The 20,132-nt window shown below is 29.9% G+C and overlaps 1 protein-coding gene across 12 annotated transcripts in view; it reads left to right on the top strand.

Annotated features, from left to right (window-relative positions):
* The window catches only part of LOC132719918 (centrosomal protein of 170 kDa protein B-like), an 80,859-nt gene that overhangs the window by 48,993 nt on the left and 11,734 nt on the right, over positions 1–20,132 (top strand). For all 12 annotated transcript variants that reach the window (XM_060703918.1, XM_060703904.1, XM_060703878.1 and 9 more), the window contains 4 exons: positions 806–1,197; positions 3,090–3,285; positions 4,353–5,062; positions 17,174–17,297. In XM_060703918.1, the coding sequence (XP_060559901.1) occupies positions 806–1,197; positions 3,090–3,285; positions 4,353–5,062; positions 17,174–17,297 (1,422 nt within the window). The remainder of the gene's footprint in view (positions 1–805; positions 1,198–3,089; positions 3,286–4,352; positions 5,063–17,173; positions 17,298–20,132) is intronic.

The raw sequence follows: 20,132 nt of genomic DNA, 5'->3' as shown, positions 1-20,132 counted from the left end.
ATGTATACAGCTTTTATTTTTAATAAAGTGATAACATGCAACTTTAATAAACAGTCTACAATTTGTGGCTGCTTATTAAAACAATAATATCTCATGAGAAAATGAGAAAACAGTTACTTTTTATATCTTTTGTTTCTGCAAATATTCTTAACAACAGCGCTAATTAGATCTAAACTTTATGTGATTTTACCATAGCAAGGCCACGTAACTTAGCTAGTTTAGATGATACAGTCGCTTTTTGATTAAGGAAATATTCCAGACAGTATTAAAGAAAAGTCTTTCATTTTCATATTTTGAAAGAGTTTATTCATTTTCTCGAAAATAATGTTCTATTTTGAAACAAATTTTATTGTCTGGTTTTCATCTAATTTCCTTTGATAAGTATTGTTTCATTAATTCTTTTAATTTCATTAAGTCAGTTGATATAATTTTTGTTTAGTTGATTTATATTATTGAATCTTTACGCAAATTTAATAAGAAAGTTATCATCTGCATGTCACTGAGTGTGCTTAAGGGTGAAGGTCACATTTTTACAAGGTCAAAGGTCAGAAAACTTAAATTGTGTCAGTTGCTTGTATCTTGTTTATTTTATTACTATGGATACCTTACATTTTGTTACCTTAGTGCAATAACAGGTTAACTTCTGTTTAATCATTTAAGGAGTTAACTTGTTACTGCACTAATGTGAAGTTTTGTAATCTTTTATTTCAAACTTTTATTTTCCATCTTAGGTTTACATCAAGTTAACAACATGAGCATCATTTTATAAAAATACAGTAAATAATAACGGCATATTTAATTTCAGAAAAACTAAGATCCAATGGTAGCAGTATGGATCAAGAGTCCAGTAAAGCCTCGGTGACATCGGAGGAATCTCGGACCAGTGTCTCAACAAGTGCGGATAAACATTCAGACCATGATGCTACTCTCACTAATAACAATGTGCCAAAAACTGAAGATTCTACAGTGCCAATTACTCAACCTAAAACACCTGAGGGTATTACTAATATGGCTTTTACAGTGGACTTTGGGGATGAGTCTAAGCATCAACTTGAGGGCAAGAGTATAGGAGATTTTATGCCATCAAGGTTGAGGAAAAGTTTTAGAGAAAGAAAGGAGAAAACTTCTGAAAAGTTATCAACACCATCTAAGTCAAGTAGCAAGGAGAAAATTCCTCAAGAAAAATCCACTACTAATGTAAGTATACATACATTGGTTTTTCAAAATTTGCAAAATGAAAAATTACATTGTCACAAATTAATATACATGTCATGACAAAAATTCAACTATTGCGACTTATTGCTGAGTGTGACATTTCAGGGAAGGAGGTGGGTGTGTGTGTGTTGTTTTATATATCCTAATGAAATGATTTCAAATTTCATTTCCTTTCTGTTTATAAAAAGAAAAGCAACATACCTCGTGGTAGCTTAGAACTGCCTTAACTATCTTTCTATAATAAGAGACAGAAGGATAATATGTGTTAAGCTGTAAAATATGATGGTTTTGTTAGGATTTTTTTGTACAGTGTTATATCAGGTTAATGAACAAACATTTTCTGCATTATCCCCATAGCATTATACAGTGAATGTCTGATTATGATTATAATGAATGTAATAAGGATATGTTACTTATGGTCTTAATCTTCATATTTTGTTTGATGTTTTTTGTAGTATTAGATACAGTACAGTCTCCTTTGTTAACACTCTGCTAATGACTGTTTATTCTGGACATTTAATCTGCCAGTAGCCTACTAATGACCTCAAATTGCCTCTTCATCTTGTATTAGAATAACAGTTTTATAAGCTCAAAATTGTCACATTGAAATTTGCATTGACTTGAACTGTTGACATGAGATGTAAAATATAGTGTCAGACACTGAACATCTTTGATGGGTTCAACTGATGATTCATATACTTACCATACTGCTTTTATACTGAACTTGTCCTTTATTGAGTTTGTAAAATGTTATTCACATTGCAATCTAAGTAAATACATTTGGTGATGTTGGACAAATAAGAAATGCAGGCTGACCATGGTCCAAACTGCTGGCATAGCCAAGGCATTGTCTGTAGTATATATATTCATTTTTTTGTGTCCCCAAATTATTGACAGGTATTGGCAGCATTATCAAATATTTGCTTATAACTACAATGTACCACTAGTCTTCTTCTATGACATTGGAGCTATAGTCATGACCTATATGTTGTTGTTAGTGTTGGTTAATTTTAACGTCCATTTTCCCTAAAGTTAAAATATTCAGTCTTAAAATGTGATGCCATTTCAAAGGGTCATATAGTCTTAAAATAAAAATTTGAGAAGTTATGCCCCCTTTTTCGGCTACTTTAATTAAACCATTCAGCAATGAGAAAAGTGGGGCGTACCCTGGACAAGTCTTGATTTTAGAAAGTTTAACATAATTTTGTCTGTGTACATTCTTTTTGTTACTTTTAAGAACACTTTAAAAGTCATAAAATATTCATTCAGAAACTTACAACACAAAAGATTTAACACATACCATCAAGTAGTAAATTAAAAACAACACTTAAATGTTTTACGATGGTTAAATTATAGTTGTTGAGGTAAGATGTAACAAGATAGGGTTATTATCTATATTCATCAACCTATGTTAGTTATAATGTTTACAAACATGAATGATACAGAACTGAAAAAAAAATTAATATAAAAATAATCAAGGCTAAGAGAATTATTAAATATGGCATTTTTAAAAATGCAAAATTTTAATTATATTGCTATTTTAACACTTGTATGTTGTGTTAATTAAAAAAAAGTGTTTTAAAGGCAAGAGATTGTTCACATGTATTTATATGAAGAAAAACATCAATAATCGAGCCAGTGGCTAAGTTATTAGCTCCTGTATATTCCAGGTTTGTTTCATAGCTTATCCAACATTTTTTTATTGCTGGATATTTGGATTGGGGGAATGGTTGGAATTTTATTAATTGAAGATTTTTTTCACCCCACAAAAAAAGTATACAATATATTATGGTATATTGACCTAAAAAAAAATAAATCATAATATCAATTTTTGAGGAAAACTTTATAGTATAATAATTCTTTTATATTTACAGTCCACGAATAAAGTTGTAGGTCGGGCTGTGTCCGAGGGACGGGATATTTCACCTACCCACCAACACAAGATTGATGAACTTTGGAACACTTCTGCAACACCAGAATCAGCTTCAAATAAACGCTTGAAAATGCTTAGTAAATCATCGTCATCTAGGAGCATGGATGATGATCATTCTGAAAGCTCTTTCTCAAAAGGTAAAGTTATCATGATAGTCTATAGATATTTGACTCAATTTCTTATTTTTCTTTAACTCTTGCCACATTAAATATCTGTACACAATTATTTATCATTATTAGGGAAAGTTTCAAAATAATTATTGACTGAATAGCAAACAGTGCAGCCCATGATCAGATGACACTGATGTGCTGGCTGATCTTGGTCTGCACTGGTGGCTTGGGTAGGAGAAGTTGTGGGCTAAGCATTAAACATTTGCTCATTATAAATGAATGTGATTGAGGGAATACTTTTATAAGCTGTAAAACTTTATTTGATGTATACAAATTGATACTAAATGGAAATGGACCATGAAGTGTCACTTCTTACTAAATGTTTATTTATGATGTATTATGTTGTTTTAATGCTTTTTTCATTTCATTAAAAGTTCATTCACATCAATGTTTTCCAGTTTAGCTTACTGAAGCAAGATCATAAACATGTTTATATGAATCTAATTATAAAAAGAAAGTTTTATCATCATGAAAAAGATGTGCACCCTTTTCAAATATTGATTATAAATCCTAAACTTGATTCAGTAGTCTAGATGTCTTGTATTGCATATGTGTCAATATAAATTGAATTCACATTTATTTATGAATAGGAGTTAAAACTGACACACTGTGCTTCTTAATGTTTATCATAACATGTGGTTTCTTCAAACTTTGATGATTCATCATCTTAAAGAATCTAATACCAAAGGGAAAGCACTGAAATAGTCTTAATTTATTTTGTCATAAGGTAAAATGAGTAAGCTCCCCTTTGTAATTTATGGTATTTATTTGAAATGGGTATATCTGCAGGTTGCAGTATTGATAATGTTTATTTTGGCTGGCAGTTATTTTGTGATCTACTGAACTTTACAGATATACAGAGAATGCCTGTAATAATATACCAGAATATCTGCAAACCATCCTCCAGAGACAGACATAAACAAGCAATCTTATAAATGATTGATATGTTCAATGTTATTAGGCTCAGTTTTGTTTTAATTTTGAGAATTTTGCTCAATCTCTTGTCGTTACATTTGGTTTCTTTTGTATTTTAGGAACAAAGTCATCAGCTGTAAAAAGGCGGGTACCTGCGTCTAATAGTAGTCAGTCAAAGCCAAAATCTGTGATACGTGCAAGAAAAGCTGTTAGCCAGGAGATTCTTGCCTCTTCAACACAATATAACAATGAAAAAGCCTCTTATCTCATTGATAAAATGTTCCAAAATAATTCAACAGGAAGTGTGGATAGTCTCAGAACCAAAGTCAGCGGAGCTTCCGGTACAGAATATGAAATGTATCACGAAGCTATTAAATATGACACTGATCGGTCAAGAAAAACTCAATCACAAGATCTTACTCAGAGTGCAAAAGTAGAAAAAATCCGATCGAAAGAAGTGCCTGTCTCTGTTCTGAGGAAATCCAATGAGGAGGTTACTCCTAAAAAGGAGGAAGATAAAGTTAGTGAGGCTGGTACATACACAATTGAAGAGGAGCAGGATGGGAAAGAAGAAGACGAAGCTCGTAAAAATATTGAAAAAGTTTTCGGACTTGACGATGTATCAGTGAATGGTTCTGGAAGTGTAAATCTTGATCTCAGTGAAAAATGTGGTAAATCGGACAAACAAGGTGACCTTACTTTAAACTTACAGCATTTGAATCTAGAGTTGGAAGAAATAGAAAAATTGGAGAAGCTGCAAGCTCAGCCCAAGATGGCCGACAGTATGGAGGCAGAATTGGGTAGTGCAGAATCAAGGGGATATAATGATGTAAGTATTAAGATTGTATTGTTGTCTTATTTTAAACAAATATGAACAAAACGAAAAGTTTGTGAGAGGAAATGTGGCAGGTTTTTTTTTACTTCCAGAAAAGTTGTACTGCTGTTTAGCAATTGTTTACAGAACCACCACGTTATCGACTCAAAACATCTGAGAAACAAGCTAAACCAGTTTTAATGTGATTCAATATCTTAACACTAAAATTTATTTTCATCTCAAGATATGATCTATACTTGATAAGATACACATCTTATTGCATCTTTATGATCAGATAATGTTTGCCTCATCATATAGTTGTAATAGTGCTGTTAAACTTGTGAAAGTTTGTTTAACTTTTAAAAAAGAATAAGGTTAAGGAAAAAAAAAGGTAAAAGAAAAAAAGCATTATTCCATTTTTTAAGTGATTCTATATTCTTTTGCTTTAAAGTTAGTTTTAATGACAATTGTTTCCCCGTAACTTCTCACAGGTATAGACTCATGCCAGCCTACTCATCATTTATGTTTGGTTCAGTTTCAGTATATGGATAAGGAAAAATTACTTAAATCTGCATGCCTCCAGATGAGCCAAGATATTTCAAGAAAATTAAAGAAAAATATTCTAAGAGTTTAAGAAAAGTAAAAAGATTTAAGATTCAGTAATAACTTACATGTGTGGGATAAAGGACTGATTTTGTAGCATTTATCACCATATTTCTACTGCGTAAATGTTGCAGTAAGGGCTATTTTTGCTTATTCTTACCTCTCTTTTGTAAGTTACATGGGTTTCAAGTGCTACTTGCAATGTATAAATTATTTTCTTTGTTCACTTCATAAATTTTCACTTTTAAATACATTTTCTAATTTTTATGAAAATTAGCTTTAACCTATAATAACTGTTCAAATTTCAAAACTTGGCAGGTTTTTAATGTAGTCTTCAAGGAAATGAATAATTGATCAGATCCTTGGTGATAAGATAGATATTTTAGATAGAGAAATTTTCTTCCCTATAAGATGACAAATGTTCCCTGATCACCTGTTAACCTGTTCATTTAACTGTGATCATAACTTTCTTCTGTACATTTTCTTTCCCAATGTTGACAGTGTTGAAATGTTTTCAAGGACATGCAAATAAAATATGTATAACACCAGGGCTAATCAAAGACTGTTGAAAATCCAAATTCATGTTATCTTAAGGGGTTGTGTCAATAAATATTTTATCTGAAATAATCAGCTCACCTTGCTAGCTACACACTTGTGTCCCGAGGCTCATTAGCACTTAATGACTTCATTAACAAGGTATATACTTACTAACGGTAATACTGTCAGTTTAAGTAATTTTAGGTAATGTATTAGTACTTAATGATAATTGCACGGTACATGTAATTTGCTGTTGTTTTTCTTTGCGTTTGTGTGATTTTGTTTATATTGGATACCTATAAACATTAGGATATTGTTTTTATTTTTCTGTATTGCGTGTGGTATTGTCTTGTATACATACAAGAATAGGTATAATGGTTATTTCCCCGGATGTCATGATGAAAGGGGAAGATAATGATGATAATGGTTGGTTTAAGGGAAAGTGACTGTACCTTGTATTTATATTGTGATAATTAGTAAAGTGCTAGGTTTTTATCAGTGAAATACAATGTACATCACTTACTGTATAGTAAGCTATCATTTGAAGTTGTTTCTTGTTGTGAAAATCAAAGGTTTTTTTTTAGATTTTTGGTGACTTGATCACACTTTTTTTTGATGACTTGATAGTATTTCAATATTTTGTTTTGACGTTTGTTTAATTAATCTTTACTTAATTCATTAAAAACAGATCTTTCAAAATATATTGGGCAATCTAATCTGTACTAAATTCAATAAAACACAGATCTTTTAAAATATTATGAGCAACTTTTGTAGTGAAATAAATTTGAGTGTTTGTTTTTTGTTTTACTACTGGTCTATACTTTTATATTGATCATGCCAATAAAAAACCACAAGAATTTAATCAATGGAAAACAAGTGAAGTTGTAGGGTGATTTATGGATATTAATTAGACTGCTGAGGTCATTATCTATTCTTCAAACAGCTAGATAGGGTTCTTTGCTTGCATTATTTATTGTTATAGAGAATAAACAGTGGAATTATTCAGTAGGAGCAGAACTTCAGATCTATATATAATGGGTTCTTAATAAATGTGAAATCAGATGAGTGGATTTATATGGTGATATGATGTAAAAAAATCTGAAAATGATACAATTATCAGAAATGTTTTATGTTGTCCGTAATGTAGACGGTGAAAATGTGAAAGCAGTAAGTGGTTAATCACCTGAGTGATTTTAAAGCATATTTTTTTTATTAAAGTTTTGCATAAGTAGCCACTTGTACATTCAGTAGAAGACAGTTATTTTGCCAGCTGCTGAGGCTTATGAAGAGCACTCAATGCTAACATTACATTTGCTAGTTTACTGCATAATTCAGAGAAAATTTACAAGTAAAAAACACTGTTTTTACAGAAATTTGATTATTATATTATATATCAATTCCTGTAAAAAAAGTCTTTAACCTAGAATTTTTTAAGGCTTGTTTATTATCCTTACTTATACATATGGTTTCCTATGAAATGAACAAGTCTTTATTCCATTTGACTTCTGCAAGTCAATGATTCTTATTATGTGCTTTAACAAGTGCCTGAAATGTTGCATTGAGAGTCATGCACTGCTGAAAGTCTAAAATCATGGTATAACCCTGACAATGTTAACATGATCGGAAATCTACTTTACTCTTAATTAATATAAAGGACTTGATATATCATGAATTTGGAATTTTCATCATCATTTTTAGTGATTTCAATATATAAAAATACTCAATTTCTGTAGCCTAGCAGTATAGAGTATGGTGGTGACATACAGTATGGGAGATCATGCTTGCCTGGCTCTATATAAAAAGATTTGGTTTGACATTTTGGCCACAGAGATAAGAAAAAATAGAATAAATAAAAGTTGAAAGGGCATGAATGATTATACATTTGGGGTCCAATACCCCCCCCCCCACCTGAAAAGGTAAATACACCCTCATTAAACTTAACATACTTGCATACAAAAGGTAAATGATTGAGGTAAAGAAAAATCTTGATAATACTGGGAGGTTCTTTTATCTGATGCATCATTAATATATCTACCTCTTACATTACATGCTCTCAGGTATCACACCAGTTACCTTGAATAAATACAATTGTCACATTGTTCAATTTACATCTCATTAAACTGTTCCTGTAATACCAGGGTAATTTATGGTACAGTACTTTGATGTAGCAACCTCTACAGATATATATATTACACTGCATGGATATTTGATTTCTCCTTTAAAAAAAGCAAAAAAAAAAAAGGTTTTTTTTAACTGCATTTTTTTGTGGACTTTGACTGGTGTTATATAAAATTATGTACATTTCAATGTGCTTTATATAGGATTTATATCATCATTCTTCCTTGCATTAAATTTTCATTTAGCTTCATTTGTGTTGAGATGAATTCTTTGCCAGCGGATGAACATTTTCATTCTGGGGATTACATTTTGTAATTTATGTATCTTGTGACATATTTGGGTACAAGCTAAAAGCATTTGGCTTACATATTTCAGGTGAGATGTTATAATAATAGAATAAAATCTGTAGACATCACTGATAGCAGGATTGATGAAGAATGTAAAGGTCAATAACTTACTGTGAAAATTTTATTAAATGTTTCACATTGATAATTTTCAATACATTTAAAGAAAAGTTGCTTTCAGTTTGAAAAATGATAGAATTTTGAAGAGTTGACAATGTCATTATGATTTTCTATACTTGCCTCTGTGTTGTGACAGTACAATGGTTATAGAAATTGATAAATATGGACCTTATTATCTATTGTACAGTAAACATGTTCTCAATGGAATGAATTTATTAACTTGACTTATTGAAAGAGTTGTGAGCCTGCTGAAAATAAATCAGCTTCTTAAATTGTTCAGGATTTGTTAAATATTGTTGAATATTGTCATGAAAGGGATATGAATATTGCCATGAGAGGGATATGAATATTGTCATGAGAGGAATATGAATATTGTCATGAGAGGAATGTGAATATTGTCATGAAAGGGATATAAATATTGTCATGAGAGGAATATGAAAATTGTCATGAGAGGAATATGAATATTGCCATTAGGAGATGTGAATATTGTCATGAGAAGAATATGAATATTATCATGAGAGAAATATGAATATTGTCATGAGAGGAAATTGAACATTGTCATGGTGAACATTGTCATGAGAGGGATATGAATATTGTCATGAGAGGAATGTAAACATTGTCATGGTGAATATTATCATGAGAGGGATATGAATATTGTCATGAGAGGAATGTTAACATTGTCATGGTGTATATTATCATGAGAGGGATATGAATATTGTCATGAGAGGAATGTGAATATTGTCATAGTGAATATTGTCATGAAAGGGATATGAATATTGTCATGAGAGGAATATGAATATTGTCATGAGAGAAATATGAATATTGTCATGAGAGGAATGTGAACATTGTCATGGTGAATATTGTCATGAGAGGAATGTGAACATTGTCATGAGAGGGATGTGAATATTGACATGAGAGGGATGTGAATATTGACATGAGAGGATATGATTGTTGTTGTGACAGGGATATATTGCTCACTCATGTTGTTTATACTGCTGCAGTTGTGGCTTGTCTTCAACTGCTGCAATGTTGTAGTATGATAAGTCAGGGTCAGATGTCAGGATATAATGACAGTTATAGCTGACCAACAGCATATAATGATTATTATAATCATACTTACATGTATATATGTATCTACACTAATATATCTTACAAGTCATATTCAAAGCAAGGGTCACATGTGCAAGTGATTTAGATGGATCATAGTGTTTTCATTACTAAGTAGCTATGGCTGGATTTTAATGGAAGGATATTAATTTGGGATTAAAGTACCATAGAAAGTAATTAAACTTCTGGTAGTTTGTATAAATGTAATTTCTCTGTTCAAGGACATAAAGAATTCAGTTGATATCACGATATATAAATTTTATTTCGTAGCGAGGTAGTGTTTTTAATGAATTAATAAATGAATTGTGGTGGTTTAAGGACTTTAACAGGATATTGGTAATCTAGGAAATGGAAAATTTAAAAGTTAAATTTATTTTAATTATATGATACTATTACAAGTATATTTATTTATTATTAATTCTATGTGATGGTACAGATATGGTCTTTTTTATGTATTATTTTTAAAATTTTCTTAATGAGTAAGGATAGATATTTCAGATTTGAATTTGTTAATTAAACATTAAGTGAATATAATTTAAGCAGCAATGACCTTTTAATATGTAAATAATTGCTACCTGAAATATAAATCTTAGAGAATAAGACACGAGTTAGCACTTGTTAGTGGCAACTTATTCTTTGTATGGAACAGTGCAGACCAAGATCACAATTGTACATCTATGCCATCTGGTCATGGTCTGCACTGTTTGCTATTTAGTCAATATTTCCCTAAATATGATAAATGATTTTGTCCAGATTGAAAAATGGACAGGTCCATTTTACGTATTCAGCATATGAAGGGTAAATTGAATACACAGGTTTATCATTATAAGACATCCATCATAAGTCAAGTGTTAATGTTGGCTATATTTCACCATCCTCCCAGGGGCTGTTTTTCCGCATGTTTTAACACTAGCTATCCGGCTCACTTACTAAGCCAGGTGTAAATATTATATATGAATATAGGGAATGTGCTATATATGAATTATAGAATCTATTCATACACAAAAGAGGGATGTAAATAGAGTAATAAATGTTAATGATTGATGAAAATGAAATATTTTAGAGAATAGTTTCATGGTATTGCTTTTATTCATGGACCATAAAGAATATATGAATTTGTTATTGATCTAAGGCATATTTAAGTGTGGTTTGATTGTCTACTTTTGAGAGGATAATTCTGACAGGTATTTTTATTATAACTTTGAAGCAAATTAACTTGTTTGAATGATAGCTTAACAATTTTTTTTAGCTTTACCTTGTGCAAGATTTTTATCGCATAAAAGTGACTTATACTATATAAAAAAAGAGCCATTAAATTTGACCATAATGTCAGATAGATAATCAAAATTGAAATTTTATTATTACATTGATCTATTCACAAGGTTGATAAATCTTTAAGTCTTACAATACAGAGGCCAATGTAAATATTTGGAAAATTAAAAGGTTTCACCTTGTGTGATATTTCAATATTAATTTTGTTTCTACTGTAAAGTGCATAGAAACAGCTTATATTTAAAATGTGTAAATTATGTTGGTAGGGATTAATTGCTTGAATCTGTTTGTGACATGAAAAGAAATACTGTGGACATTTTCCATATCAGGCAAAATTAGGGTATTGAAAAGTGAATCATTTGTCAATTTTATTCATTTATAAAAAATTTTTTTTTTATCAAGTATCATAATTATGTGTAGTTTATATTGCAATACTTTGATATGCATTTAAGGACAAATATTTTAGAGTAAGTATTTTCATGACTTAAATGATTCATTGCAGTCTGTATTATAGAAAATAAAGGCAGTTCAAAGTTATTTGCACAACATAAAAGAGAACATAACGTAGATAAATAGTCTTGATTTATTACATGAATGATTTTATACACATCACACGTGACTTTGCAAAATTTATGTCATTTTCACGTAGTAATAAAACATGCATAGGTTTGAATATTTTCGCAGTTAAGGAAATGTATTTCTATTAATATTCACGACGGTCAGAAGTTAACTTTCAAACAGGAAATCAGACTATCATCAATGTTATCTACTTATTTGATGATATGTTTTATGGATCTTTACCTTTAATTGATCACACTCCCTAAAACAAGGTAAATTTTTGTTACTATTTTTACACTAATTTCTCATAAATTCATGCAAAACTGATATTAATCATTGCTAACGATGTCAAGTCATTGGAAAGTTGGTTATTAGTTTATGGGTGTATCAATTTTGTTATTTTATGTGTAAAAACTTAATGAACCATAACGGTTATAATGTATGGGTGGGGAGGCAAATTTTCCACATCATCATGTTTTTCTTCAAGTGAAATAAAAGTTCCAGTTTGTGAAATGGGGAGTTAATAGAATGTTGTACCAATATATTTTGTAATGATTTGTAAATTTCACAAAGTTTGTGAAAGGTAAACAATTATCAATATGTTTTAAATAAGGGGGAAACATGTCATTGTATTTAAACAATGTGATTGTTTAAACAGGATCAAAACACTGTTTACATTTGAGATAGGTTAGAATGTATAAAATTCTTAAACAACCTTCAAAAGATGTGATACACAACGGTTTTAATACGCTTGGCTGATAAACTAAACCGTTTACACTACATAATGTAATGTCAGTCAAGTTTTTTTTATGTGTTTCTGTAGGAACATGTTTTGTTTTTTTGAAGTGTTGAACAAAAGTGGCAAAACAGAAACTGTTAAGAGGTTTACACTTTAAAACTTAATTAGTGCAAATACAAGGAGAGAATGTAGACATGGAATTGTGTCAGAGTTGACATTGTTAAGTGGATGTTGTATTGTCAAATATGGTGAAAATAATGGAGTGTCTTCAAGAGAATAACAATTTTGTGAAAGGAAATACCAGCAATATTTTTCTCAAGGTTTGTATAATTAATGTATAAACTTTCTTTTACCACGAAAAACACAAAATGTTTAAGAGTTCATAATACTTTTAATAGTTCTTTTTAGACAGAAGCCTATCATTGCCGTTGCTACTAATCTTTCTTTTTTCTTGTTCTCTTTTACTGTATATTTTTGTAAGGATTTGTCTTTTTGTTTTTCTTGTCCTTTAGAATCATAGTTACCAGCATGTCAGTGTTAAAGATGGAATACTGCTTTACATAAGCCCGTGCTTTGGTGCGTCACATGACAGATGTTGCACTTTTACATTATCTTCAATCAAACTGAGTCTGCAATTTAATATAATTTTGTTGTTTTCATTGCTCTGGAGGGTTCACCCCTTTTCCAGATTTTTACAGGTGTTGGGATTTGACCTGAGACATTTGAATGACCTTTTATGTCAGTACCGGTAATTTATGATTGGATTCCCCGAAGTGAATCTTATGGATTTTTAAGTATGGCATAATGGTATACATGGGTTATGTATAACTTAAAATTTAAGCAACACACAGATAATCAGTCTCTGGTCCATATTGCCAAACAATATAATTATGTATTTTATTAGTGGATACATCATATTTCAAAATATTGATTTTTATTAACTAACCATATATTGTAGTCACTTTTTCACAAATAATTGTAAACAACTATCTTTTTCATAGTTCATACTATTAAATTAATGTTTTAATAAGAAAAATCGTATTTTACAGATGTGTCATAATGTACGAATTGGTTTTTAGCATATCAAAATGTTATCAGTTTTAAAAGAATGTTATGAGCTTTGAGGGTAAAGTCCATAATATCAGGTTATTGATTACACTGAAAACATGGCCGAGATTTGGGTTGGGAAAAGTTGGGGAATATATATTGAATAAATACTGGTATAATATTCTCAGAATTCAGATTCTTGCAGTTTTTTTTCTATTTAATATATGTATAAATATTTGGTGCTTCTCATGCTGTTTAAATACCACTGTTTAAATTTCTCCTGACCTTAAATTGCCAATTAATATTCAAATATCTCTGGAAATAAAAAAATGGGGATGAATCATTATGAGGGACTTAAATTATAGTTAGATTGTATGGTTATTGAAATGATAAAAATACCTGATCATTTCATTTTAGATTTTCATTTTGAATTATTGTAATAAGACAAATAGAAGTCATCACCAACAGTTATACATGTAATTATTACAATTACTTTATTGTGTCACATGCATATAATTTGTATTAGAAATGATACCAGTAATATAATCATGTGTTACATTAATTTACAGAATAAGAACATAAATTTGTTATTTATTCATACATTAGTAAATTACTACAGACTTTAAAGACTGTCAAATTAAGTTAACACCTATGTCTTATGTAAAACAAGTTATTTAAGATGTAATGTGTGCAAATTTTGTCATATTGTATGCCAAAGGCAATGTGATGTATAATGAATAAAATTCTAGTCCGTTAAAGTTGAAATATAAATTGTTTTCTCTTTCATTCACTTTGTATGACAATTTCAATTTGTTTGTTAACAATTTTGTTTTAATATTTTCAAATGCAATAAGAATTGCTTGAATGCATTTAAAAGAATATGTAGATGTAATAAAGAAAATTAATTTTTACAAAATGTGTATTTCACACCTGTGTGAAGAAAACTGCCTTAAAGTACATGAGAAAATACACATGATTTGTAAAGAGCTTTTGTTAGTGGTTATTTCAGTCTCGTTTGGCGCGAGCAAACATGTTCTTGTTCCCTTTACAATTTATACCCTATACAGTAAAATACTTCAATCCATTTTCAAATTATAAATGCACATTCAACCTATATAATATATACTGGATTAGAATTTTAAGTTCTTTAGGCCCGAAGTACTACATGGTATTGGTTGAAGTGCCTATTTACTGAACGTTAGCGAAACTATTTATACAAAGTGTAATTGCTTATGAAAATTTTGAAGAAAAATATTTTTAATAACAGAGACAGTCACTACGAAATATTTTTCCATAGGAGCGAATACTTAGCATAAAGCAGGGTGAAAAATACAGGGTCTATCTTTATTTGGATATAAAAAAAATGACAAGAAGATATAAATAATTGGAATATATTTGAAAAGGTTCAATAAGAATGGATGTCAGAGTTGCATGGAATTATCATAATCATCGTGTAAGTGTTAAATTTACTTATAAGATACTGTAATAAGATAACAGCATACATGTTTTTTTTCCATATTTTATCACAAAGATGGCAAATATTTGAGGAAAATCTATTTTCATTAAATGTCTCGTCCTTTGTATTAAATTGCTATCTTGTTTGGGAAGAATAATTTATTGAAAGTTAGATAAGAAAATGCAATTTGAAAATTGCATAAAACTTTGTGTTTCTTAACCCATTACTTCATATACACGCCTTTTAACGCCTTTTTCACCCCTCCCCTTTTTGTTGTCTCAAATGATGAAAAAAATGCCTTATTTAGGCCCCAAACACTTGTTTTTGTTTGAGAAATGTTGTTAAAAAAAGTGACCTCTTTTTCGGCGCGGCCCCCCAACCAAAAGATACATCAGGGGGTTGCCAGAAGGGGGATGTGCCCCCTTCTGTTTGGGGGGTTTGAAGGGGGCGGAGTCCCCCTCATCGCCAAGAAAATTTTGGACTTGTGAGAGGCTGTAAATGACCCCAGATTGATCATAAGGTAACGTGTAACCAACGCTGAAAAGCATTTGACTCTATCTCAATCCATTGAGAAGTTGCAGCAATTTGAAATCAATTTTGATTGAAAAAATCAACGCAAAATAGTGATTTTTGGCAATTTTGAGATGTCCCCTCGTTGCCATGGTAACAGAAAATTTAAGCCTGAGTATGTTGTTGCAAGGGCAATGGTCCAGTCAACATTTGTGCCAAGTTTGATTAGTGTTGAAGCAGTTTTTATAGTATTATAGCAATTTGAACTTGTAACGGGAGACTTTTCAATGAAAACAGCCATTTTTCACAAAATGCTCATGAAGTAATGGGTTAACAAGGAAAGGTCAAGTAAAGAACAAAATTAAGATAACATTTATTTTCTTGAGCAGCAATGTTAATTATAACAATTATTTTGGACTATTTTTATATCACAATGAAAATAAAGCCACTGTTTATCATGTAGTTAAGAATGTAGACTGTTGATATTTGAATTTCTTATTACAAAATTGATGTTATATTTAAAGAAACTTGACAAAAGAAATGGTCATGCAGTATTTTAATATAGGAAATTTTTAACAAGTTTTTCCTGCCTTGTAAATTAATTACATTCCATTGCAGGAACTTCTAATTAAGTCCTTGAACATTATTATTCTAAGTTCCTTTTGTGGTTCATATATAAGCTGGTTAAAGGATTAGTACATGTATATAAATAAGGCAGTGACATGGAAGAAATAATCTCTATCTTATTTAATATTTGTCTATCCGAAGTGGGGGGAAGTTAATCTGGGATCTGGAGATTAGAGATTTGATCTCATGGAGATTAAACATATCATGATACTATATTATACAGTATCATTCAAGCATTCTGGTGATTATTCAAAAGGTATATATTCTAACATTATAGGATTCAGATATCCGTTAACGATCCATGCTTTTCCTAGAGTTATTATTATCAGTCCGTATAGTCAAAGCGTGTAGGATCTGGTAAATTAAATATTATTATTGTAAATTGTCTGTCATACATTGTTGATTGTAGACAATACTAGTGCCACCTGATACATAAAATCATTGAATTGGTAAATATTAAATTAAGATACTTGTTTATAAAAATGGTTGAAATTACTAAATTGATTAAAATATGGAAATATGTTATACACAAGCTTCATGTTATTTGTATCAGTTGGAAACATTTTGTAGATGAAGTTATAGTGCAATTAAGAATTTTTTGTAAAAAATGTGTAATTATGCATTGGAGATTATTTAAGCAATGAAAGAGGTGAAATGATTTTTTCAGTATTAAATGATTATTATAAAGAGTGCTTTTTGATATTGGACTAGTTACATAATAATGCCTTTTAAGAAGTATGATAAAATGACAGTGTTTTAATTTTGTGTCATTTAAAGGTAAAAGGTTTTCAGTTCTTTTACTTGCAAAGAGAATGTTTAACTGATTTTCGATTACATTGAACATGAGAGAAAAGTTGCAATAAGAGATGTCATAATTATTAAACAACAAACTTAACAATTATTGATAATCTGTTTTCTTACAGATATCATAGGGGCCATAAGTCTTCTATAGGAAAATAAGAAGACTTATAGTTTGAACTCTACAGTTGCAGGTGTTGAATTCATGTTATATTTCTTACTTCATGTTTGGCTTCAAGATTTATTTCTATGATATAAAAGTAAATGTATGTATATATTTATATTTTCAGGAGAATCCAACAGTGCCAGGTGATGCACCAAAGTGGGTGAGTCAGTGGGCAGCATTGACTAATCAGAAATCCCAAAATAAATCAGACATGGACCTGTCAAGTCCAGGCTCTTCTATATCAGATGGTAAGACTTTGATAAATTATGAATAACAAATTAGAAAATATTTGTAATATGAAACCGGGACACTAATTCAATTTCATCGTATGTCTGATAGAAATAATGATGAAAAAAAAAATTATGTATCCTAAGCTTAAAAATGATTTTGTAATCCATAGCTTTAAATTATGTTAACAACCCTTGAAAATCAGTTTACAATCTTAAGTTTTAAAATCACTTATAATTTTAAGCATCAAAATCAGTTTACAAATCTAAGCTTTAAAGTCAGTTAACAATCCAAAGCTTTAAAATCAGTTTACAATCCAAAGCTTTAAAATCAGTTTACAATCCAAAACTTTAAAATCAGTTTACAATCCAAAGCTTTAAAATCAGTTTACAAATCTAAGCTTTAAAGTCAGTTTACAATGTAAAGCTTTAAAATCAGTTTACAAATCCAAAGCTTTAAAGTCAGTTTACAATCCAAAGCTTTTAATCAGTTTACACTCCAAAGCTTTAGAATCAGTTTACAATCCAAAACTTTAAAATCAGTTTACAAATCTAACCTTTAAAGTCAGTTTACAATCTAAACCTTTAAATTCAGTTTACAATCCTAAGCTTTAAAATCAGTTCACAATATTTAGCCAAATAATCAGTTTTACCTCATGACAACTTCATGTGATTTTCTGGCTTTAAATAAATTAAGTTAATTTTATTCTGGTCCATTCACAAATAAAGCTTGCATTTGAAAAAAACAATTTAGTAGAAAAAAAATTTGTGAATTCTGCATGTTATGCGACACAAACTTTAAAATATTGAATCACTAGTATGACCTGACCTTTTATTCATTGGCTCCTGTTTGGTACAGGATTGTTTTTTTATATTTTATTATTGCAAAATGATACTTTTATATCATCTTATCATGACATTTAAACATTAAATAGGTACAGTGATAGAGTGACATTAACAAAAACTGTGACCAGTGTCAGGTTTCTTCATTTATTCACAGTTTATTTTAGTTGATAAAGATACAATATTAAAAACAAGAAGAAAAACATGTGTTAATTTATGTGTTGACATTTACCATCTACTTATATTGTGACACCATGACAACAGAAAACTGTTAACATTAATAATTTTTCAGTTTCAAGAAAAATATAGGCTTGTTTAGTTATAATTGTATGTACATGTTATTCAGGTATGTTCTTTACTTTGCATTAATTATTCTCTTGCTATACTTAATATCTTAAATGGACTTGTCCATCTTTCAATCTGGACAAAACCATTTATCATTTTTAGGGAAAATTTAAACATAAAATAGCCAAGTGCCGACCATGATCAGGTGGAGTGGAGTTGATTGCTGATCTTGGTCTGCACTGCTCATATGCCAAGGTGTATTGACAATATTCAGTCACAGGCTATTCTAAATTTTAATATTTGTATTTGTAAGTCAACTCCAGTTTAAATTTAAAAGTGTATTGTTTTATTCAATTGTGTACATTGTGGAACCAGGTCACCTGAATTATGGTATATGGTTTTATTATATACTTATAAATGAAATATTGAGAAATATTGATGAAATAAAATGTGTATTTTTATTTTCCGTATTTTCACTGTAAAAATTTATTTTTCACTGCAGTGAAACATATTTTCCGTATTTTCACTGGTGTCTTGCGGGACTACTTTCTTTTAAATTCTGCCAGTACACAAAATTAAAGGGAAAGTCTTTCAAAATTATCGCAAAAAAAGAGAAATATGTATATAATAAACAGAAAATTCAAGTTTTTTCTATAAATACATGATTTATTTTTATCTTGTGGCATGAAAATTATCATATTTCACTCGTGGCTACCGCCACTCATGAATATTTATTTTCATACCACTCGATGAGAATAAATCATGTATTTATAGAAAAAACTTGAATATCCTCTATTTATTAAAAAAAAAGGAAACAAGACACATTAGGACTAAGGAAAATAAACTAGGGATATTAGGAAGCTAAGTAGGCAGTTCAGGATATACTAGTAAATCAGATAGATTAGGACCCACATTAGGACTAAGGAAAATAAACTAGGGATATTAGGAAGCTTAGTAGGCAGTTCAGGATATAAATCAGATAGATGAGGACCCAAATTAGGTTGATAGGAATCCAAAAACAGATGAGGCTGAATAAAATCCAAGTTAGGAAGGACCCAAGTTAGGCAGATGAGGGCATTAAATAGGAAGATTAGGACACATATAATTATGGGCAGATCAGGACCAGAATTTGACTTATTATGGTACAAAACAATACCTTGAAATAAATGAAAAATTATGAAAATTATTCATATGATTGTACATGAGTAGTCATTACAATTTGACTTTTATTGAAAGAACCAGGGAAAGCATTATAAAGTGAGCAGGTGACATTTTTTCTCACTTATCTGGGACAAATTTGATAATGGCTATATGAAATAAAAATAACATATGAAAGATTCTTTTCAGTTTATTATATCTTATGCTAAAAAATGCACAGGGAGTTGACACAGTGTTGGGATAGTGTAAAAAGTAACTCAAGAAAACAATATATTAATGAATTAAAAAGTAGAAAAATACCAAAAACAATTTGTGATGTTCTATTTTAGGATGCCAAATGAGATCTTGTGAACTTAAAATTATTTTACATGTGTTAAATAAGGAAATACATAATGAATGCATTACATTGAAAATATGTGACATCATGTGGTAAAATTATATACATAACACCATCTCCTTCTAATTAATGATTTTGATTGATCAAAATATGTATAATTGCCTTTTAAACAGTCATAAAACTGTAATCACTTCATTTCACATGTAAAACAATGGGGATATGTCATTTAAATG

Source organism: Ruditapes philippinarum, unplaced genomic scaffold (genome assembly GCF_026571515.1).
Source record: "Ruditapes philippinarum isolate M1 unplaced genomic scaffold, ASM2657151v2 ctg821_1_1_1_1, whole genome shotgun sequence".
In the NCBI taxonomy this organism is placed as follows: Eukaryota; Metazoa; Mollusca; class Bivalvia; order Venerida; family Veneridae; genus Ruditapes; species Ruditapes philippinarum.
The sequence above is the reverse complement of the archived record's forward strand: the minus strand, read 5'-3'. Positions and strand labels throughout refer to the sequence as shown.